The sequence below is a fragment of the Bos javanicus genome, chromosome 11 (assembly GCF_032452875.1).
Source record: "Bos javanicus breed banteng chromosome 11, ARS-OSU_banteng_1.0, whole genome shotgun sequence".
Taxonomy (NCBI): domain Eukaryota; kingdom Metazoa; phylum Chordata; class Mammalia; order Artiodactyla; family Bovidae; genus Bos; species Bos javanicus.
The window spans coordinates 104,680,819-104,702,248 of record NC_083878.1 but is presented as its reverse complement, the minus strand read 5'-3'; the positions used below and the strand labels follow the sequence as shown (position 1 = coordinate 104,702,248).

The following is a 21,430-nucleotide window of genomic DNA, read 5'->3' as shown; positions in this document are numbered from 1 at the left end:
GGAACTCTCAAGTCTTCTCCAACGCCACAGTTCTAAAGCATCAGTTCTCCGTTTGGCCTGCTTTATTGTCTGATTCTCACATCTGTACGTGACCACTGGGAAAACTGTAGCTCTGACTATATGGACCTTAGGGCCCCCGCCAACCCCGGGGGTGCTGTGTGCATGCGATGGGGCTGGCCTGTGGGGGTCACGCCCTGACCCTGGGTGGGCTGGGGCCCTGGTCGGGGCTGGGCTGCTCTGGGCCAAGGCCCTTCGGGTGGCGGCCGTGGTGACACTCGTCCCTGCAAGGCTGGGGTGGTGGTCAGTAGGGCTCAGGGTGTGCGGGGCCACCGCCCGCCTGGCTGACCTGCTCGGAGGCCCCTCGCTGGGCCCCTGGATCCCCTCTCTGGGGGAGGCAGTTGGCTCCGTCCGTCACTGAAGCCGACCCTGCCCACGCGGCTCGTTCCCTGAGGCCCGGCCACCTTGGGCAGAGGCGCTGGGGCGGTGGGCTGACCTCCCTGCGGGTCACTGCTGTGTCTGCGGGTCTGTCCCGGGCGTTCTGGGACGTGATGCGGAGCCTCCGGGGTTGGGGGCATGGCCTTGCTCACAGCCTGGCTCTGTCCTGTGCCCTTTCCCCTCTGAGCCTCCCACCCCACCCGGAAAGTGGAGCCTGTGTGACTCCCGCTGATGCCGGGATGGGACCTGGGGAGATGGGGCAGCATTGCGGTGGGGGCCCCCACAAGCAGAAAGGGGGCCCACCTCCCCAAACTCAGGAGGCGAGACCGCAGTGTCTGAGCTGGCCAGAGGGGACGGGGAGGAGGTGACGCCCGGGATGGGGCGCCCCCGCAGGCTTTCTTCCAGCCTCTGACCTCTGCCCTCAGTGCCCATGTTCCCCTCCAGCTTCCCCTCAACCTGATCCTGGCTTGGGAGTCCCCCTCGGCCCAATGCCCTCCAAGCTAGGAGCTTCCCGGGACTCCTCACCCGTCTGCCTCCTCTGACCATGCCCATCTCCCTGCTGCCCACCGCCCCCGCACCCCCGCCCTGGCTGAAAGCGTGTCCCCCAATGCTGGTGAGCGAGCAGCCCCTGGGTTGGGCAACCCACCCCCCCAGCACCTCCGAGAGATGGAGAGACCAGGCCGCCCAGGAGTGCCCGACTCCGGCCACTGGGTCCTGTCTGCAGTGGGAGGGTCGGAGCTGCCACTGCAGCTGCGTTTTCTGGGCGGTTTCCATCGTGGCCCCTGGACAGAGGTCCACACTTTCCCCTTGTTTGTCCAGGAGCCTGAAGGGCCCTGGTGTCCAGCCTCTCTTGATGTGTGCCTCTTGGTTGAGCCAGCCTGCGGGGCCTGAGTTTCTGTGTATTATTTCTGATTCCAGTTCCCCAGGGAGGAAGGAGGCAGGTCCCAGAGCCTGGGGTCCAGGGACCCTGGGAAGGGGCGGGGAGATGGCTGTGACCTCTGGGGCCTGCCTGCCACGGAGCTGAGGACACCCTTGCCCCACCCGTGGCTGGATGTGTCCTGCACAGGGTCCCTTGTGACGGAGTGGCGGGTGTGTGGCTCCAGGGGGTGGGGTGGCCCCGAGTTGACCCCCGGCCCCCCGCCCCTCCACCGCGCTGGGCCAGCTGCGTGGCTTTCTGAACCCTCCCGCAGGATCCCGCCTGAACCCATCTGGGTTTCCTCTTGCGTTCGAGGGCTTTTGCGGTTTGTCTGAGCGTTTCCGCTCCGGGTGGTTTCAGATCCCCTCTCTTAGAGGGAAGGCTTCTCTCACTCTGACCTTCGCCCGTTCATGGTGCTGCCTTCTTGCCAGCAGCGGGCTCCCTGGGAGGGGTGTGTGTGTGTGGGGGTGCTCCCCAGGAGGGGCGTGTATGTGTGGGGGTGCTCCCCAGGAGGTGTGTGTGTGTGGGGGGGTGTTCCCCAGGAGGAGTGTGTGTGTGTGTGTGTGTGGTGCTCCTCGGGAGGGGGGGGGTGTGTGTGTGTGGGGGGTGCTCCTCGGGAGGGGGGGTGTGTGTGGGGGGGGGTGTTCCCTGGGAGGGGTGTGTGTGTGTGTGGGGGGTGCTCCCCAGGAGGAGTGTGTGTGTGTGTGTGTGTGGTGCTCCTCGGGAGGGGTGTGTGTGTGGGGGGGGTGTTCCCCGGGAGGGGTGTGTGTGTTGGGGGGGGTGCTCCCCAGGAGGGGGTGTGTGTGTGTGTGGGGGGTGCTCCCCAGGAGGGGCGTGTATGTGTGGGGGTGCTCCCCGGGAGGTGTGTGTGTGTGGGGGGGTGTTCCCCAGGAGGAGTGTGTGTGTGTGTGGTGCTCCCTGGGAGGAGTGTGTGTGGTGCTCCCTGGGAGGAGTGTGTGTGTGTGTGGTGCTCCCTGGGAGGGGTGTGTGTGGTGCTCCCTGGGAGGGGTGTGTGTGTGTGTGGGGTGCTTCCCAGGAGGGGCGTGTATGTGTGGGGGTACTCCCCGGGAGGTGTGTGTGTGTGGGGGGGTGTTCCCCAGGAGGAGTGTGTGTGTGTGGGGGGGGGGGTGTTCCCCAGGAGGAGTGTGTGTGTGTGTGTGTGGTGCTCCTCGGGAGGGGGTGTGTCTGTGTGTGGGGGGTGTTCCCTGGGAGGGGTGTGTGTGTGTGTGTGTGGTGCTCCCCGGGAGGGTGTGTGTGTGTGTGGGGGGGGTGCTCCCCAGGAGGAGTGTGTGTGTGTGTGTGTGTGTGTGTGGTGCTCCTCGGGAGGGGTGTGTGTGTGTGGGGGGTGTTCCCCCGGAGGGGTGTGTGTGTTGGGGGGGGGTGCTCCCCAGGAGGGGGGTGTGTGTGTGGGGGGGGGTGCTCCCCAGGAGGGGCGTGTATGTGTGGGGGTGCTCCCCGGGAGGTGTGTGTGTGTGGGGGGGGTGTTCCCCAGGAGGAGTGTGTGTGTGTGTGTGTGTGTGGTGCTCCTCGGGAGGGGGTGTGTGTGTGGGGGGGGGTGTTCCCTGGGAGGGGTGTGTGTGTGTGTGGGGGGGGTGCTCCCCAGGAGGGGGGTGTGTGTGTGTGGGTTCTCCCTGGGAGGAGTGTGTGTGTGTGAGGGGGGTGCTCCCAGCCTTGCTCTCCCCTCTGAGGGGCTGGGGCCCGGAGGTCCCCGTGCAGGGCACATGTGAGGCTCCGCACGCCGGGGCCGAGCGTGCCCGCCTCGCTGTCCTGCGGCCCGTCCCCTGGAAGGCTGCCCTGCAGCGGGCCTGGCAGGCTCCGGTGCCCGTGGTTGGGCGGGCCGCGTGTTTTGCTCCTGCCTGGGTACCCCAGGAGCTGAGACCCGCCCCCCAGCCCTGCCGGGGATGCGGTAGGGGTGAAGGGGCGCCCCGGCGGCTCACAGGTCTGCTCCATCTGGTATCTGCTCTCGCATTCTGGGCTCTCTCACCTGCGCTTCCCCACCGCGTCCCGGTCCGTCCTGCCTGAGTCCACCCCCCACCCCCAAGCCACACACACCTGGCTTCGTCTCCTCTTTTGGGCCAGGGGCCCCAGGGAGCAGGCTGTGCCCCCCAGATCTCACTGTTGCTGTGGGGTGGGGGGGTGCAGGGTCCTGAGTGCCCGAGGAAAGGGGGTTCACCTCTTCTTTGTGAGGTGGGGGCTTTCAGTGGCCAGTGGAGGGGCAGTGGAGGCCCCCTGCGTGCCCCGCTTCTGCTCAGAGACCCCCAGTCATTTCAGCCCTGCTCCCAGCCCTGTGATCACAGAGCACACGTGTCTTCTTCCTAAGACTTGGTTCCCATCTCTGAAGTGTGAGTACTTTTAAAGAATCGTACCGCACACCCCCGTCACCCCCAGAGCACTGACGTTGAGTCCAGGGTCATCGAACAGTCCGTGTGGACGTAGGTGCCTCTCCGCTCACTGTCGAGCAGCTGTTTCCAGTGCGCTGGCCCAGGGCGGAGGTGCCGGGGTTGGGCACCGCCTCGCCCGCCCCAGTTGTCCCTCCCAGCCCTCGAGGGGCCCCGAGGCGTTTCCCAGGCTGGGTGGAGAAGCCAACCCAGTGATGGGCAGCCTTCCTCTGTTGCGGCTGCGTGCCCAGGAAACTACCCCAAGGAGTGGGCTTTCTTCCTCGTTTTTGCAGCGGCAGCTGGCCCTTTGCCGCTGAGGGACGGCCCTCTGTGTCCGAGTTTACCTCCCGGGGAGGTTGACATGTTTCCCTGCTGCTGTCATGTCTGACTTGGAACATCATCTCAGACCCTGGGGGCTGCAGGAATGCAGGTGCGCTGGCTGGGTTCTGAGGCCCCGGAGGCTCCATCGGGACCCGCCTGGCGCTGGGGGAGCGGGAGTCAGGCTCCCGCCTGTTCCGTGAGGCCGCGGTCCCCTGCCGGGCGGTGCTTTGCTCCCAACCTGATCACGGCGGGCGTTGCCTGCTCGTGCCCCGACTGGGCTGGAGCGGGGGCACTCACATCCCGGGGGCTCATGGGCGTCTGTGGGGGCCCTGCTTCCGCTCCAGGAGGCTGCTCGTCCGTGTGGTGGGGGCCTGAGTGCCCCGGGCCTCAGTTTCCCCGTTTGCAGCCAGCCCGTGTGGTGCTGCCAGGGGTACCTGGGACCCCCAAGGAGGGCTCCCAGCCAGACATTTGCTCCTTCTGTGGCCCCTCCTGCTGTCCCCACCCAGCCACAGTGGTGTAGGTCATGGGAGTGGGCTGGATCCTTCTGGAAATCCTCACTCTTGAGTTTGTGCTGTTTCTCTTGATTTAGGGGGGCTGTGGGCACCCACTGGGGCTCCCTTGAGGAAGAGGTTCTGGAGTCTTTGCCAGTGGATGCAGGAACCCACCAAGTTGGCCCCCCTGCAGTTTTCCCATCTGGCTCCCTAGCCAGGGAGGCCAGGTGGGCTGGTGACCAGGCCTCCGTCCTGGGCAGGGCCTGGCAGGGCTGAAATGGGGGGCCAGGAGGTCCCGCATGCCCACGTGGAGCCCAGGCCTGCTGGGCCGAGGAGAGCCCCCCAGGGGCTGGTGTCACCCGGCTCTTTGTCCGGTGTCCATGAGCCCCTGGCCCCCCACATCCTCGAGGGTGGGTGCCGTTCCTCCGTCCTTGGGGCTGGCTTGGAAGCACTTGACCGCTGACGGCCAGGAGGGCAGCTGGGACTTGAACCCTGGCGTGGCAGACCCTAGCAGCCACGCCCCGCTGCCCTTCTGCCGGACCCCCCATGTCTGCGGCATCTTCATGTCCCCAGCTGAAGTTAGGCTCAGACCAGGAACTCGGAGGGGCGCTGCTGCCCGGGACTGCCCCCTGGGGTCGCGGGGGCCCTGCTTGCCGTTGCGGTGGGGCCGTGTGGTGTCTTATGACTGCTGGGCGCCCTCGCTCACCCCGTGATGTCAGGAGGCAGGGGGATCCTGGGCTCACGTCTCCGAGGCTCTCAAGGACGGAAAAGCCTCAGCTTTGTCATCCATGCAGCGCGTCTGGCCACTGGCCATGTGGGGTCACGTGGCATCTCCCCTTCCGTAGGGGTGGGGGGCCCGCGGCCGCCACCCAGCGCCCTTTGGGGCTTCTCTACCATCCGCCCCCACGACCTCACCCAGGAGGGCAGCTGGTGAGGCCTGGCCAGGGCCCACTGGGGCGAGTGCATGGTGACCCTGGACACGGCTGGACGGTGACTCTCCGGCCTGTCCTGTCGTTAGGGTTAGGGTTCCAGCCCTCTTCTCCAGGACCGATGTCGGTTCAGGGCTGAGCCCCGGAGGGGCGAGTGTGGGGCAGCTAGTGGACTGTGCGGCTCCAGCTTCTTTCTGGAAGCAGCCTGTGCCTTCCGGTCTCGGGATGCGGCTGTGACCCCCGCCCAGACGAGGCGGCTGACGGACGGCACAGCTGCGGCAGGTGGCCCCACTGGGCCTCCAGCCTCCGCCTCCTGCTGCCCGACAGGTGGGCATTGGTGGGGTTTCTCGGCCGACCGGGCGACATTGGCGGGGGGCGTGGTGGGGAGTGCGTGACGGGGTCCACGGCGCCTCTCACAGCCCTGCTGAGGGTGAGCCAAGACCTCAGGGTGGTCGTGGCACAAGGAGTTGCCCTGCACGGAGCATGCACGGCTGCCTGGCCCGGCCCCGGACCTTGGAGGAAGAGACGCGAGCTCCCCGATGCTTGGCCGGGTTGGAGCATTTTTCCAAACTAGAAGCCTCTTTACATTTGCTTCTTTTCGCAAGAGTAACGTTTTCTTAAAAAAAATAAATCTACCGGTTCAGAAATGCAAGCAGAAAGGGAGAAGGCAGCCTGCGTGCTGTGGGCGTGGGGTCCTGGGCACCCAGGGGGCCTTTCCGTCATCTTGCTGGCCCTCAAGGGGACGTCCCGGGCTCCACCAATGCCTGGTCTCCTCGGGGTCGCTGTCGGGTCGGCAGGGCTGGCGGGGAGGCGAGGCCAGACTCTTACTGCGCTGCTCGCCCTGGACACGCAGCCTAACCCAGGCTCTGCCGCGTTCTAGGAGGGCTGGCCGCCACAGGGAGCGGCGTGGCCCCTCACGCGCCCGCAGCGGGACCGCCCCGGGTGGCCCGTGTAATGGTGCGGCCTGCCTGGGAGGCTTCTGCCGAGCCCCTGGCCGCACAGCTGTGCGGGGAGAGCAGCCCTGCTGCCTGGGATGGGCTTGCCCAGCCACTGACGCTGCCGCTGCCCTCCCTTCCTCCCTGGTGAGCTGGTGCCCAGGCTGCCAGGGGCAGAGGATAAGGCACGCGCTCGCCTCTGCCCTCGGGGGTGCTGTGTGCCACGGTCTGACGCTGGGTACAGGGGCTGCACTCCTCCCAGTGGAGGTGCTGGAGGCCACATCCGCGTTTGCAGAGTTCCCCTGCCCCGTGCCAGCCCCAGGCTGTGGGGCGCACAGCATCTTCCACGTGTGTGTCCTGCTGAACCTCGCACACCCTCCGGGGTCCGCGTGGTTCTAGCCTTGGGACTCCCTGTGGCCTGTGGTCAGTGTTTAGTGAGCACGTGCCGGGCCCGCACTGGGCTCTGAGCTGAAGTGCATCGTCTGGGGTACCCGGCTGTCTAGAGTGGGCGCCCAGGCTGGGCGGGAGTGAGGCAGGACCCAGGAGGTGGCCTGTCCGCTTGGCTTGCGCTCTTCGCCCCTCCTGGGCGGAGCCGGCTGCCTTGTGGGCCCCAGGCGCGCAGCCACGGCAGGAGTGTGTCTCGTGTTTGGGCGGGGGCTGGCTTCTTGCTGTGCTGCCGTGTGCAGTGGTCAGTCGCTGGTCAGGAGAGGGGGTGGAGGTCGAAGGCCAGGCTGAGGGCCCCTGTGGCGGCCCTGGCGTGTCCCTGCAGAGAGCTGTGCCCACCTGTTCTCATGTGTGGAGGAGGCCGGGCTGCACCTTGGCAGCAGCCTGGGCCCTTCCTGGGGCCCCCATGTCCCCTCAGGTGGTTGAAGGCCCTGGTGGGGTCTTGCCTGTTCCCTGAGGGCTGTAGCAGCAGCGCTGGGTACCGGGTGCCTACCCACCCACCCCGCGTCTGGGGGCCCGCCTGTCCCACCCCTGGGGGTCCACCCCTGGGGGCTCACTCTCCCGGCACCTGGGGCCCCACCCGGCCCACGCCTGGGGGCCCACGCTGTGCTCGTCCGACGTCAGCAGGAATGGGGTGTGTCCTTACCGGATCTTGGGGATCCCCATGTCGGCAGCCACCACAGCCTCCACGGCAGGACCGTGGGGTGATTGGTGCGTGTCCAGCGCTGGCTTGAGTGCTCTGCGCTGGAATCCTTTAGTCTTGAGTCCCACAGGGACATAGGCAGAGTGGATCCTGGGGTTGGCGATGGGCAGAGCTGGGAGTGCGCCTAGAGGTCTGGCCCTGCGTCTGCTCTGCGCCCCTGAACTGCCTGGGGTCTGGGAGGCCCAGCCGGTGATGTAGGTCTGGGGGACACGGGCCTGTGAGGCTGCGGCAGCCATGACGGGGAGATGAGTCACTGGTCAGGCTGGGGCCTGCAGGCCAGAGTGGGACAGGCAGTGCTGGTTTGGATGGGAGCCCCGTGTGGGGCAAGGCTGTTGAGGGGGGCAGGTTCACAGGGACTCCAGCAAGAGGCGGTGGCGCTAGGCCAGAAGTGGCCAGATCTGCGGAGGGGGGCACAGCGGGGCGTCAAGGCCGAGACCTGCGGAGTCAGGGGCAGTGGGGCGTCAAGGCCGAGACCTGCGGAGTCGGGGGCAGCGGGGCATCGAGGCTGAGACCTGTGGAGTGGAGGGCAGCGGGCCATCTCTGTGCGGTGGGGAGATGCGGTGTCCGCACCGTCAGCCGAGCAGGCGTGGCCCCCTCCCCACGGAGGCCCTGGAGCCGGCGTGGAGGAGAGGTGTTCAGGCCCTTGAGCGGGGCGGGGCACCTTGGGGTGTTCCAGAACGTTCCTCCAAGGAGGGGAGTGGGCGGGCAGGTTTGCTCCGTGCGTGGGATGCACCGGATCTCTTTTCGGAGTCCTCTTTCCTCTGGCGTGGGGTCGGTGGGGGCCAAGGCGGCCTGGCCTGGGGGAAGCCCCTGGTCTGTAGCTTTCCCTGATGACTGTGGTATAATCACGCCATGTGGCAGACTGCGGGCCGCTGGCAGGATGTCAACTGGCTAGCAAAACTGCAAGTTACAGCGACCTGCTTTTGCAAATCGTAGCAGGTAGACGTGGTCCCAGAGGCGGACGGGTGCTGTTCTGTCCTCCCAGAGGGCCCTCCAGCCCCCATGCAGGCCCTGCCTCCCAGCCCGGGCCCGGCGGGTCCCTGACAGGTGCCCATAAGCGCCTCTGGGCCCAGGTCCAGCTCTTGTGTGCAGCCCCCCAGGGCGTTCTGCAAACGCAAGTGACAGCTGGGCCATCGACTTCCTCCCAGGATGTGGCGGGGGAGCCGCTGTGGGGGCGGCCCGTCCGTCACCCAGCACATGGCTGTCCACGTGGCGCTGGGCAGCCTCCTGACACACGTGGGGCCGCGGTGGGCACTTCCTTCCCAGCACTGCGTGTGGAGGAGGTTTGGCGGCCGGGCTGTGGTCTGCCGCCCTCCCCGATTGGCCGAGGACCGGCCGTGTCACAGCCCGGCTACAAACCAGAGCCCGTTCTCGTGGTTACGTTGGAACCCCCCTCGCCCGTGCGCCGTGCGTGCTCCACGCGCCTTTCTGCCGCCCTGGCTCGGCTGTCGGGTCCGCGTCGCCGCTGTCGACGTGCAAGTCGCTGCCTGGAAGGTTGCTGCCGTCCAGGACGTGTAGAGGCAGTCCCGCGCACGCCAGCGGCTGGTGGGCGGGGAGCCGACAGCCTTGGCCTCCGCCTGGACGGCCGCCCCCCGCCCACCGCGTCTCCCCCACCCACCTGGGGGGGGGGCACCTGCTGCCGTTCTGCCTCCTGTCCCCGGTCTCTTTCCCTGCCCCGGCCCGAGGGCAGCGGCGTGACAGTGGTCCTGTGACACGTGAGGGCGGGCCTGATGGGGTGGACGTGCCAAGGTGGCCTTGCCGTGACTGCACAGCCCCACGTACCCATGGAGCCGGCTGCGGTTGGGGTGACCGGCCATCCCCCCACGGTCCTTTCCGCCCTGCAGGTGCTGACCGGTTGGGCCCGGACATGGAATGTCGCGCCTCGGCAGGAAGCACAGAGGAAGCCAGGGCCTCCCTGAGCCGCTGCTGTGACGGCCAGTGAGCGAGCAGCTGGAGGATGTCCACCGCGACGCCGGTCGCCCCCACGGGGATCCCGGCGGCCCCGGGCCCAGTGAACCCGCCCCCGCCGGAGGTCTCCAACCCCGCCAAGCCTGGCCGCAAGACCAACCAGCTGCAGTACATGCAGAACGTTGTGGTGAAGACGCTCTGGAAACACCAGTTCGCCTGGCCCTTCTACCAGCCCGTGGACGCCATCAAGCTGAACCTGCCCGTGAGTGCCCTGCCCGCCGCCCCAGCCCCTCCGGGGCCCCGACTCCTACCTGTGAGGGTCCTGCCCGCCGCCCCTCCGGGGCCCCAACTCCTGCCTGTGAGGGTCCTGCCCGCCACCCCTCCGGGGCCCCAACTCCTGCCTGTGAGGGTCCTGCCCGCCGCCCCTCTGGGGCCCCGACTCCTGCCTGTGAGGGTCCTGCCCGCCGCCCCTCCGGGGCCCCAACTCCTGCCTGTGAGGGTCCTGCCCACTGCCCCTCCGGGTCCCCCTGTCATGGGAGGACAGCCCCTGTGGCCTTGGCTGCAGGTGCTAGGAGGGCGGGCCCAGCCCAGAATCTGTGATGATGGAAGGGCAGAGGGGACACGCAGGCCTGGGGGTGGGGAGGGCAGCTGCCCCAGGTGCAGGGAGTGGGAGGCCGTGGCCTCGTGGGTGGACGAGGCGGACCAGCCCTGGCGCAGAGGCGCACTGAGGCTCAGCCCGCACCAGCCCCGTCCCGCCGAGTGACGCGTCTGCACACACAGCCTTGTGCTTACGTGGGGGCGGCCGGCCTTCCCGGGGATGGCGCCCTAGCTGCATGCCTGGGGCCCACCTGACCGTCTGACGGCTTTCTCCTCTGGGCCTGAGCGGAGAACCCCAGAGTCCTGCAAGGGCAGCCCTGGGCCAGCACTTGGCAGCCTGGCTCCTGAGCCAGCTTGGCCGTCGGGCATGTACAGGCCCTAGAGTGAAGTTTGGGACCCAGAGAGGGGGCCTAGCCCCTCGTCCGGCTCCTAGACTCACTCTGCAGTCCTCTGTCCACACAGACTCCCATCAGACCAGAGAGTCTTGGCAGGGTCCGTGCTGGCCCAGGGCTCCCCCAGACCTGGCGCCAGCCCCGCCCCGCCATCAGCTGGACAGAAACTTAGGTCCAGCCCCAGCGCTGAGGTGCTGGACAAGACCGCCTCGTGCGCGATCTCGGCCCTTGGGAATCACGAAAACCGTCTTATTGAACCCAACAGTAACGCCCCTGACTGTCTTTTTCCTAGGATTATCACAAGATAATAAAAAACCCCATGGACATGGGAACCATTAAGAAGAGACTAGAAAATAATTATTATTGGAGCGCAAGTGAATGTATGCAGGACTTCAACACCATGTTTACAAATTGTTACATTTATAACAAGGTGAGAAGGTGGCGTGGGCCCCGTCGCTGCTGTGAGTGACCTGGGGGAGCGCCAGTATGGGTTTGGCCGGCGTCCACCAGGCTGGGTGCGTCGCAGCGGGTCTCAGGCCCATTCAGGCCACCTCGGCTCCCGCTCAGCCCTTGTCTGGCTGCGACCCCCGCGCCCTGTGCGTGGGCCCACATGCCCTGCTGGCACGGTGAACATTCGAATAGCCTTTTCAGGGGGAGTCGACACCAGATGCTGTAAAACATCCCCGCACCTGGACCTTGTTTCCTCTCCATGATGGGATAAAGCGTGGTTTTTATCCTTTGTGCTTTTTGAGTTCTTGCAAGAGTTTCTGTGTTAAAATGTGTTCCTGTTGCTTCTCTCCCGCCCCGCCAGATCCCTTCACAACTTTTTAAACACATATTTTTCTCGAGCAGCGGTTGCGCGTTTGTCTGCTGCGAGCAGCGCGGCTCCTTTCCAGCGCGTGACCCTGCTTCTCCCGTGTCTTCAGCCCACAGATGACATCGTGCTCATGGCCCAAGCCTTAGAGAAAATTTTTCTGCAGAAAGTGGCTCAGATGCCCCAGGAGGAAGTTGAGTTACTGCCCCCTGCTCCAAAGGGCAAAGGCCGGAAACCCGCTTCGGGAACGCAGAGCGCAGGTGAAGAGGGGGGGTGCCCTCCTCCTGGAGCCGACGAGAGCGGCCCCTCCCTGCGCGGCCGCTGGCGGTCAGGGCCCGGGAGCTCTGCCGTGTGGTCTGCAGGCGGCCTGCCTTGGCGCCTGCCTTGCCGGGACCCCAGCTCCTCCCCGCTGGCCCTGGCTCGGAGGCTGCCCTTGTGGAGGCCACTCCGCTCCTGTGTCCCCGCCAAGGACCTTGCCCCCCCAGCACCAGCGTGTTCTCTGTGAATGGTCTGGGAGTGGCAGGGTTTAGGGTTGGCACCAGGAGCCCGGGGCGGCCTTCCATGCCCTGGGAACCCAGAACCAAGGTGTGTCCCATGGAGAGCTGCCCAGGAGGGGCCCGTCCTCTGGAGAGGCGGAGCGGCGGCTGGTTACGCAGCTCCGGGTCACCCGGTGATGGCCTGGAGGACCCGGCTTAAGCCCTGGGCTCCGCCCTCCCAGACTGTGATCCCCCGGGCCGCGCGCCCCATCCTGGTTCACTCACCCTGGCCTCAGAGACGGCCGCCGTGAGGTTGATGGGCAGGGTCTCGGGAGGAGGGGCCGTTCCCACAGCTCCGCCTCCTGTCCTCTGCCCTCAAGGCTCGCAGCAGGTGGCGGCCGTGTCCTCCGTGTGCCCGGCGACCCCCTTCCAGAGCGTCCCCCCCACGGTCTCCCAGACGCCCGTCATCGCCGCCACCCCCGTGCCAACCATCACCGCAAACGCCACGCCGGTCCCTGTCCCCCCGGCCGCCGCCCCGCCTCCCCCTGCCACGCCCATCATCCCCGTGGTCCCTCCCACGCCGCCTGTCGTAAAGGTGAGCTTTCTCGGGGTCCCGGGCGTGGGCTTGTGTGGGTGGGCGGGGGGCGCTCTATCCCTTCCCCGGGCACAGGCTGCCCCTGGCGCACTGGGCACACGGGCCTCTGGACCGGTTCTGTCCGCCCACGCCTGCGGGGTGGGCCGTGATTCCTGACACCGACGCTCGGAGCCGCAGGTCACACAGCTGGCGAGGGCGGCTGGGCTGGGACTGCAGCGTCTCTGGCCTCCGTGGTGTACATGGGTTCCCGGCGGGGCGTGCAGGGGGTGAGGGCACACTCGGATTTCCAGTGGTTGGCGGTGGCGGCCTCCTTGCGCGCCCCTTCCTGGCTTTGCCAGGAGCCTCCCCCGCAGGGCCTGGGCTTGGAGCGCTTGCTTTCCGCGAAGTCCGCGGCCAGCAGGGACGGCCGAGGGTCCCGCTCCCACTGACACACACCGTCTTCTCCGGTTTGACCCTCACAGCAACCCTCGGGGGCAGGCAGTGTTTCCCCCATCTTTCAGATGAGGAGGCAGGCGCTCAGAGGGGTTAAATGGCTCCCCCAAGGTAAAATGCCGCTCGCCCTGCCCGGCGGCCTCCACTGCCTGCCCTTGGGCGGCGCTGGCAGGCTGTCCTGCCCAGCACCCTGCTGCCTTGGAGCATGTCCCGTCTGCCGCGGCCCGTGAGCCCAGGGGCCCCGCGGCGCGCTTGGCCTGCCGTGGGCACCTTGACGTGTGTGTGTGGGTGGCTGGCTCGTGCCTGCCGGCCTGGGGGCAGGGGCTTGGCTGGGGCAGTGCCCTTGGTGGCTGGCCTTGGTGGCGTGCACGCTGCGGACCCTGGGGAGGCTGCCGGCCGGGTGCTCGTGGCTCCCGGGGGCTGTCCCGCCTGCCTGACGGCGGTGGCGGGGGGCGGACCCTGAGCTGGTCTTGGGGTGGCTCTGCACCCTGGCTGCCCAGGCGCTCGACACTGTCTCCCCATGGTGCCCGCCCATCAGGGGCGGGCGGATCGTCTCAGTGTTCCCTCCCTGGGCGGGGAGCTGCTTCTAAGGTCAGCTCTGGACCTGCCCAGCACTCTGCCCCAGGGTCCCGGCCCCCAGACCTTGCACCCCTCCTGGTGTCTCCGGTGCCCCGCCCCGCCGCCTGCATGCTCCTCCCAGCCCCTCATCCTGCGGCTGCCACTGTCCGCGGAGCACCCGCTTTGAGGCCCGTGTCGGGGACGCCCCTCCAGCCTCTGACCTGCAGGGGTCTCTCATCTCTGCTGTCCCTGAGCCCCACTGGGTACCGTGTTGGTCGCAGAGGGACCCTGGTATTGCAGGCCCCTAAGCCGTGGTCTGGGCACAGGTGTGGGCACAAGTGGGCAGCGTGATGCGTCTCAGGGTGACGAGCGCCCCGTGACCGTGGGGCCTGGGGCCCAGGCAGCCTCAGAGTCCACCTCACCACCGCCAGCTGTGTGACCTCGGGCAGGCGCCGTGGCCCCTCTGAGCCTCGGCGTCCTGCGTGGCGCGGGGGCCTTGGGAGGGCGGCGGTGGCCGTGCATGCCCTTGCTTCGCTCGGGGCCTGGCGGGCGGTCCGCGCTCCAGGAGCGCCTTTGGGCGGGTCCTGGTCCCCCCTGCCCACCGTGGGCGCCGGCTCATGGCCGTCTCCGCTGTCACAGAAGAAGGGCGTGAAGCGGAAAGCAGATACCACCACACCCACGACGTCCGCCATCACGGCCAGCCGCAGCGAGTCGCCCCCGCCGCTCTCGGACCCCAAGCAGGCCAAGGTGGTGGCGCGGCGGGAGAGCGGGGGCCGCCCCATCAAGCCGCCCAAGAAGGACCTGGAGGACGGTGAGGTGCCGCAGCACGCGGGCAAGAAGGGCCGGCTCTCCGAGCACCTGCGCCACTGCGACAGCATCCTCAAGGAAATGCTCTCCAAGAAGCACGCGGCCTACGCCTGGCCCTTCTACAAGCCGGTGGACGCCGAGGCCCTGGAGCTGCACGACTACCACGACATCATCAAGCACCCGATGGACCTGAGCACCGTCAAGGTATGGCATGGACAGAGGGGCCGTCCCGCAGGCCCAGGACGTGGCCCGGCTCCCTCCGCCTGCCCGCAGCAGCAAGCAGGGCCTTGGGGCTGGCCCGGGGCGCAGCAGGGACTGGCAGCAAGCTGTGCTCTGCCTTGTCCCCTCTGAACCTGTGGCTTCCCGTCACCTCTTTCTGTGGAACCGCTTTGGTTCTTCCGTTTCTTCCTGTCCTGGTGCGTTTGCGGGTCTCTGTAACGCTAGGCGAGGAGGCCCTTCACAGTCCAGCCCCTCCCAGGATAGACGCGGGTCTTGGAGGAGGCCGTGGAAGAGCTGGCCCCAGGATCCCCGCTCTCTCAGGCCCTGTACCAGGGTCTTCCTGCCCCGGGGGCTTCTCCCTTGGTTTTTGTGGGCATTGCAGTGGGTCAGGCCAGGTGTGGACAAGCAGAGAAGAGCAGGCTTGGGCCAGGCAGGGATGGAGGGGGCTTCCTGGCTGGTGGCAGCCCAAGGGCAGGAGGTCGGGGCTGTGAGCTCCTGAGGGGTCTTCCCCGCGTGGATGAGGGGGCTCAGGCCTAACACAGCTCTGCTTCCTCAGCCCGTTTCAGTCTCTCGTGGTCTGAGGGGTGTCCCCGGCACATTGGCGTGTGTGGCCTGCAAAGCTGCCCCCACAGAGGGGAGAGGGGGTTCTTTGCACCTGTGGGGTCGGGGCCCTGAGCTGCCGGTCTCAGTCATTCTGCCCCCACTCCGCGAATGCTGCCCTGGGACAGACTGTCCTTCTGGAAGTTTTGCTCCCCACTAGGGGCAGGACAGGCCCGGCCGTGCAGGGCAGTGAGTGGTTCCTGGGGAGCCTGCTGGGCTGGGTGACCGAGCGGCCTCCTCACCTTCTCTGACCTTCTCCCTGGTTGCAAGGGCAGGCGCCGGCTTCCTTAGACACATGCAGTGCTCCGGGGGCCCTGCCTCTTTTGGAAGCCCCGCGGCACCAGCTGCTTTTCCTGGGCCGATGTTTCGTCTGTATGGTGTGAACAGAGGGTCAGGATGCAAGCCAAGCAGCAGAGGGAAACCCCGCCTCTGGTTCCACTGTCCCCCTTCCCCAGGGGTGATTGTTGCTGCTGGTTCGGTTACATCTTTTCTGACCAGCTCCTGGCTCAGGCTAGCTCTTTCCCAGAAGGTTTTGTCAGTGGGGCAGTGGTTCCCAGGCTCTGAGGTGCACCAGGACAGTGGCTAGCAGTCAAATTAGGGCCGAAGTCCGAGACTGCCACAGGTGTTGAGAGAGTCTTGGGTGCCCATTTGCTGAGCTGCTCCAGAGTGGGGAGGTTGTGCAGAGGGCTGGAGCCCAGCAGCCCCAGTGTTGCTGGAAGCTCCCAAGAGGGCAGAGGAGGGTGGTATGTGCTAGGCTGGAGGGGCTGCAGGTCCTAGAGTCTGACCACCAGCTGCTCCTCCTCCAAGGCCAGGACTTTGTTGCTCTGGGCACAGGTGGAGTGGGTGGCTGGGCTCCGGGCCAGTGTCCCGCGGCAGTAGGGCACAGCCCCCAGGATAAATGGGCACCTCAGACCCCCGACACGAGGTCCCTGACACATGAGCTCCATGTGAACCCAGCCAGGCCCAGGCAGCTCACGCCTCGAGAGCCACTGCCCGGTGTGCCCTGACCTTGCTGCTTCCGTGCGGCGCCCCCGTCTGGGCGCACCCCGTCCCCCGTCGTGGTGCCCGTCGTCCGTATCCCAGCGGCGGCGGGACAGTTGGGTGCCACCGGAGGCAGGCTGGCCAACAGCACCTGGATTCTCCAGGGAGAAAATTAAAAGTCTCATTGCGAGAGCTGAGTCACCCCCTAAACAAGCGGAGGGTGACTTCCTGCCAGAAGTTGCTCGTTCCCTACCAGAGCCCCTGCCAGCGGGGACGCGGATGTGTGAAAAATCATTCAGGATGTAGACCTGGGATTTGGGGTGAGGATGGGGTGGGTGGTGGCTACAGGAGCTGACTCCTGTGAGCGCCTTTTTCTTTCTCCCCGGGGATCTGCCTCTCTCCCAGGCTCCCGGGCCCTCCCCTCCAAGCCCCTCTTCCCCGCTCTCCCGGGCTCCCGGACCCTCCCCTCCAAGCCCCCCTTCCCCTCTCTCCCGGGCTCCCGGACATGGCCTCAGGCTGGTGCTGGACCTGTGGCGGCCCCGAGGCCCGGCAGTGCCTCACGCCCGTGGCGTCTGTCTTACAGAAGAAGATGGACAGCCGCGAGTACCCGGACGCACAGGGCTTCGCAGCCGACATCCGGTTGATGTTCTCCAACTGTTATAAATACAATCCCCCGGACCACGAGGTGGTAGCCATGGCCAGGAAGCTACAGGTGAGCCAGGCGCTGGGGGGCGGGGCCTCCGGGGCACAGGCGGGATCAGCCGCTCGGGGCAGGTGTCGGGAGCATCCGGCCGGGGGAGGTGCAGGGTTGGGGGGTGTCCAGGGACCTCACCCACAAACATGTTTCTCTTGAGCGGTGGCTGAGTGGCAGCCAGGCCCTGGGCCTGCTCCCCAGGGATGAGGTGGCCCACCAGCCAGTCCCCGCCTCTGGGGAGCACAGGCTCCAGTGGGCGTCAGCGTGCAGGTGGGCCTGCAGGCGTTCTGGCCGGGTGAGGGCAGAGGGGAGGCGGGCCGCTCGTGCTGGGGCCCGTGGGCGTCCTGCCAGGCAGTGGCTCGTGGCTTTGCGGACGACGCGGGAGTGTGGGACCTGCGGGGAAGCGCAGACTGAAGGGGAAGCCTCCAGTGGCGGGGCCTCACATGTGTGCACACAGACCTCACACACGAGTGTACGTGTGTCATGCGCGAGTGTGCGTGTCGTGTGTGCGCCCGTGTGCGTGCTTATCTGGCAGTCTGGAGGCTGACACGGGTTTCTCTGCTGGCTGGCACGCAGAGTCTGTTCTCTTTTTGATCACCTGGGCTGTTTTGCGACCCCATGGACTGCAGCCCGCCAGTCTCCTCTGTCCATGGGATTCTCCAGACAAGAACACTGGAGTGGGTTGCCATTCTCCAGGGGATTTTTCCCCACCCAGGAATCAAACCCAGGTCTCTCCCGCAAAGCAGGCAGATTCTTTACCGTCTGAACAACCAGGGAATCCCTTTGTAAATAACACCACCTATGTTTTACATGGGATAAAATCACGCGGCTTTCTGTTTAGAAGAAAGAGAGATATGGATGTGTGGGTGTGTGTCCTGCTCCAGGAGCTCTCTTTGCACAGACCTAGCACGCTGTTCTGTTAAGACAGCCCCCATCTCTTGCTCAGATCTAAACCTTTTGTAAACCCTGTACGGTCACTCGGGCACATCCTTGCTCACCCAGCCCCAGATGGGGGTGCCGGGGGTCCTCCTCCTGGGCCTCTGGGTTCTGGTTTCCCCCATTCCTCCTGCCTGGGGGCGCTGGCTGCTGCATGCTGCCCACTCTGCTGGCTCCCACTGGGGTGGGCGCAGAGCCGTCCTGGGGTCCCAGTGCTCCCAGAGGGAGCTGCCCGGACCCACGGTTTTAGACCACAGCCCAGACCCCAGAAGGCCCTGCCCAGCCTTGTGCTCTTGCTGCTCTGTGACACCCCTAAAGCTTGTAAGTTGCCCCACGAGGAAGCCAGGCGGCCCACGGGCCAAGGGCAGTGGCTGGTTCTGGTTCTGGTCTGACTGAAGGGGTTCTCCCCTGTGTGGGACTCTACCTGCTGACGACTATTCTGATCCCATGGAAGGGGGTCTCCCCGGTGTGGGACCCTACCTGCTGATGACTGTCATGACCCCACTGTTGGGTTAGAGCCCGACTCTGCAGCAGTCTGAGGTCGACCAACCCCCGCCCCCAACCAGGACAGAGCAGGCCGGACCAGGGTGGCCGCGTGCCTCCTGCATGTTGCTGCCTTGACTTCAGCAGGAGATTCTAGGGGACCAGGACCCAGAGCAGGCTCCTCCCAGAGCTGGACACCTGCCAGTGTGGCTCCACGTGTAAACCAGGTGTATGTGGCCTCAGGAACGTGAGCCAGGCAGAGAAGGCTCGCCGCCTGCCGCTCAGCCTGTCTGAGATGGACCTGGGCCACCAGGGAGAGGGGGGCCTTCGGTGAGCGTGCTCCCACCAGGGAGGGGGCGCCTATGCTGAGCGTGCTCCCACCAGGGAGGGGGCCTTCACTGAGCATGCTCCCACCAGAGACGGGACCTTCACTGAGCGTGCTCCCGCCAGGGAGGGGGCGCCTATGCTGAGCATGCTCCCACCAGAGAGGGGGCCTTTGCTGAGCGTGCTCTCACCAGGGAGGGGGCGCCTATGCTGAGTGTGCTCCTACCAGGGAGGGGGCCTTCACTGAGCATGCTCCCACCAGACAGGGGAGACCTTCAGTGAGCGTGCTCCCACCGGAGAGGGGACCTTCGCTGAGCGTGCTCCCACCAGAGACGGGACCTTTACTGAGCGTGCTCCCGCCAGGGAGGGGGCCCTCACTGAGCATGCTCCCACCAGAGATGGGACCTTCACTGAGCGTGCTCCCACCAGGGAGGGGGCCTTCACTGAGCATGCTCCCACCAGAGACGGGACCTTCACTGAGCGTGCTCCTGCCAGGGAGGGGGCCTTCACTGAGCGTGCTCCCACCAGGGAGGGGGCGCCTATGCTGAGCGTGCTCCCACCAGAGAGGGGGCCTTTGCTGAGCGTGCTCCCTCCAGGGAGGAGGGACCTTCGCTGAGTGTGCTCCCAGGGCTGTGCAGGAGCTGGCCGTTCTGACTGAACCGGATCCTTTGAGCCAGCTCTTGGACCACCTGCCCCCCCCCCCACCCCAAGAACAAGGTGTGATGCTCCAGTGATGTCACTGGGCAGAGGGATGGGAGAGTGTGAGTGGCTCCCAGACCGGGTTTCGGGGGCCCAGGAGGGTCCCAAGCTCCCGGGCAGGGCTCTCCCTGGCAGTGGTTGGCGGCCTTGGAGCCAGAGCAGAAAGGACTTGCCTGTCTTCTACAGGAGGCGGGCACCCAAGTGCCCGCTCCTGCAGGGCTGCGTCCTTAGCTGCTGGCCCTGTGCCCCTAGTCGGGGGCTGTGCTCACTGCTTGGGAGGGAGGGACAGAGGGAGGGAGGCAGGGAGTAGGCGCCCTGGGCAGGCGGAGCCGTCTCCCCATTCCCCGGGGGGTGCCCACAGACGCTGGGACCCAGGCTGCCCCTGCTCTCCCGCAGGACGTGTTTGAGATGCGTTTCGCCAAGATGCCAGACGAGCCGGCAGAGGCGCCCGCCCTGCCCGCGCCTGCAGCCCCCGTGGTCAGCAAGGGCGTGGAGAGCAGCCGCAGCAGCGACGAGAGCTCGTCGGACTCAGGCAGCTCGGACTCGGAGGAGGAGCGTGCCACGCGGCTGGCGGAGCTGCAGGAGCAGGTGAGCGGCCGTGCGGGCCAAGGGGCTTGGGCAGGACCACAGTCCGTCCCCGCCGGCCCCTGACCCAAGGTCTGCCCCAGCCGCCGCCCCCTCCCCAGCCACAGCCATCCTCGCTGCGGTGTTGCTGGGAGGGAACCTGGGAAAGGTGTCAGTTTCAGGGCCCCCTCACCAGTGCCTGCAGGCCTGGGGCCCTGTGAGCCCGCCTGTGTTGGAATGTCCCTAGAGCCTCTTCCTGCTCTGCAGAAAGGTCTGCAGGGGCTGCAGCCCTGCGGCCCCTAGAGCCTGCCTCTCGGGGCGGGGGCGAACAGGACTTTCCTGCCTCCGCCTCTGACCCCTGAGGCTTGTTCCCACCCCGCTTCACGCTCCTTCTGTGCAAGATGGGAGCACGAGGTGCTAGATTCCCGGGGGGCCCTCTGGCAAGGAGGAGACAGCGAGTAGCTGAGCCCCATGGGGGCTCACAGGCTGGGGTCCCTCCCGTGCCGTGGGACGTGGTCGGCGTGCGCAGCATCCCCATCCTAGCCCGTCCACCTACTAAAGGCTGGGGTCACCGTTTCCTCGCCTGTGGAGCGTGGCTCCCGGAGCCCCTGGGCCCCTTGGGGGGCTGATGGGGTGAGGGGCGCGTGGAGTGCGTACACGCTGCCCGCCGCTGCAGGCCTCGTTCGGTGTTGGCTGCTGGCCCTGCGCCGTATTTTCCCCGCAGTCCTGCCGTGTGGTGCCCCAGCAGCTTGCCCACGAGCTCGGCTGCGGATGTTCTCTCCGGGGTGGGCGGTTTAAGCGCCTTCCCGGAGCGTCTCCCTCCGCCCAGCCCGGAGTCCTCACCCGGCGGCCGTGTCTTCCAGCTGAAGGCCGTGCACGAGCAGCTGGCGGCTCTGTCTCAGGCGCCGGTGAACAAGCCAAAGAGGAAGAAGGAGAAGAAGGAGAAGAAGAAGAAGGACAAGGAGCGGCACAAGGCCAAGGCCGAGGACGAGAGGCGGGCCAAGGCCGCCACGCCCGCCAAGCAGGCCCCGCCGAAGAAGGCGCCCGCCAAGAAGGCCAACAGCACCAGCGCGGCCGGCAGGTGGGTGCCAGGCGGGCTGGCAGCAGCTGGCGGGGGCACGGGGCTGTCAGGAGAGAGGGCGGGGTGGGGGGGCACTGGTGGGCCTTGTCTTGCCCCCATCGTGGGGAGATGTGGGGACCCGGCGAGGTCTCCTCCAGGAAGGGTATGGGCTCCGGAGGGCAGAGCTCAACCTCCCGGGGGCTGGCCTCAAGACAGGCGTGGAGACCTCCAGAGTCGCGGTTGTGGGGACGCTTTCCTGATCTGGCAGGGCTTTTCTTTGGGGGTGTGTCGGGCTCTGGGCACCCCCGTTCCCAGGTCGCCCGGTATGTGCAGGGTCGGGACGGGGCAGTGCCCCTTGGCACACAGCTCCGTGGGCCCCACGGCTTTTCCTTGGTTCCCGCCGAGGCCCGGCGCCGCCCCGAGGATCGCTGGCCACGGACAGGCAGGGACAGCACGGGGAGGTGTGTGGGGGCGAAGAGCCCCCCAGGTGAGGAGACCTCCCCAGGCCTCCTCCATCCAGCTGCACGGGCACGCAGGATGGAGATCCAGGAGCCGGAAGGGGCAGCGGGCACAGAGCTGTGGCGGGGAGAGGCCGTGTTCCTCGTAGGGACTGGGACAAGCGGGGTGCCGCCCAGGAGCGGAGACGGTGCTGGGAGGAGGGGAGGGTTGCGGCCTCGGAGGCTGACGGGCTTCGTATAGGGGCTCACGGTTTATGCTCTGAGCAGATGAAGCTGGAGCG

The 21,430-nt window shown here is 66.9% G+C and overlaps 1 protein-coding gene across 3 annotated transcripts in view; it reads left to right on the top strand.

Annotated features, from left to right (window-relative positions):
* The window catches only part of BRD3 (bromodomain containing 3), a 38,595-nt gene that overhangs the window by 5,209 nt on the left and 11,956 nt on the right, over nucleotides 1–21,430 (top strand). For 2 of the 3 annotated variants that reach the window (XM_061434145.1, XM_061434143.1), the window contains exons 2-9: nucleotides 9,397–9,722; nucleotides 10,742–10,879; nucleotides 11,376–11,523; nucleotides 12,120–12,334; nucleotides 13,964–14,335; nucleotides 16,515–16,643; nucleotides 19,464–19,655; nucleotides 20,495–20,712. In XM_061434145.1, the coding sequence (XP_061290129.1) occupies nucleotides 9,510–9,722; nucleotides 10,742–10,879; nucleotides 11,376–11,523; nucleotides 12,120–12,334; nucleotides 13,964–14,335; nucleotides 16,515–16,643; nucleotides 19,464–19,655; nucleotides 20,495–20,712 (1,625 nt within the window). In that variant the 5' untranslated portion in view covers nucleotides 9,397–9,509. Of the gene's footprint in view, nucleotides 1–8,995; nucleotides 9,268–9,396; nucleotides 9,723–10,741; nucleotides 10,880–11,375; nucleotides 11,524–12,119; nucleotides 12,335–13,963; nucleotides 14,336–16,514; nucleotides 16,644–19,463; nucleotides 19,656–20,494; nucleotides 20,713–21,430 lie in introns of those variants that run through there. The other variant, XM_061434144.1, reaches the window with a different exon arrangement.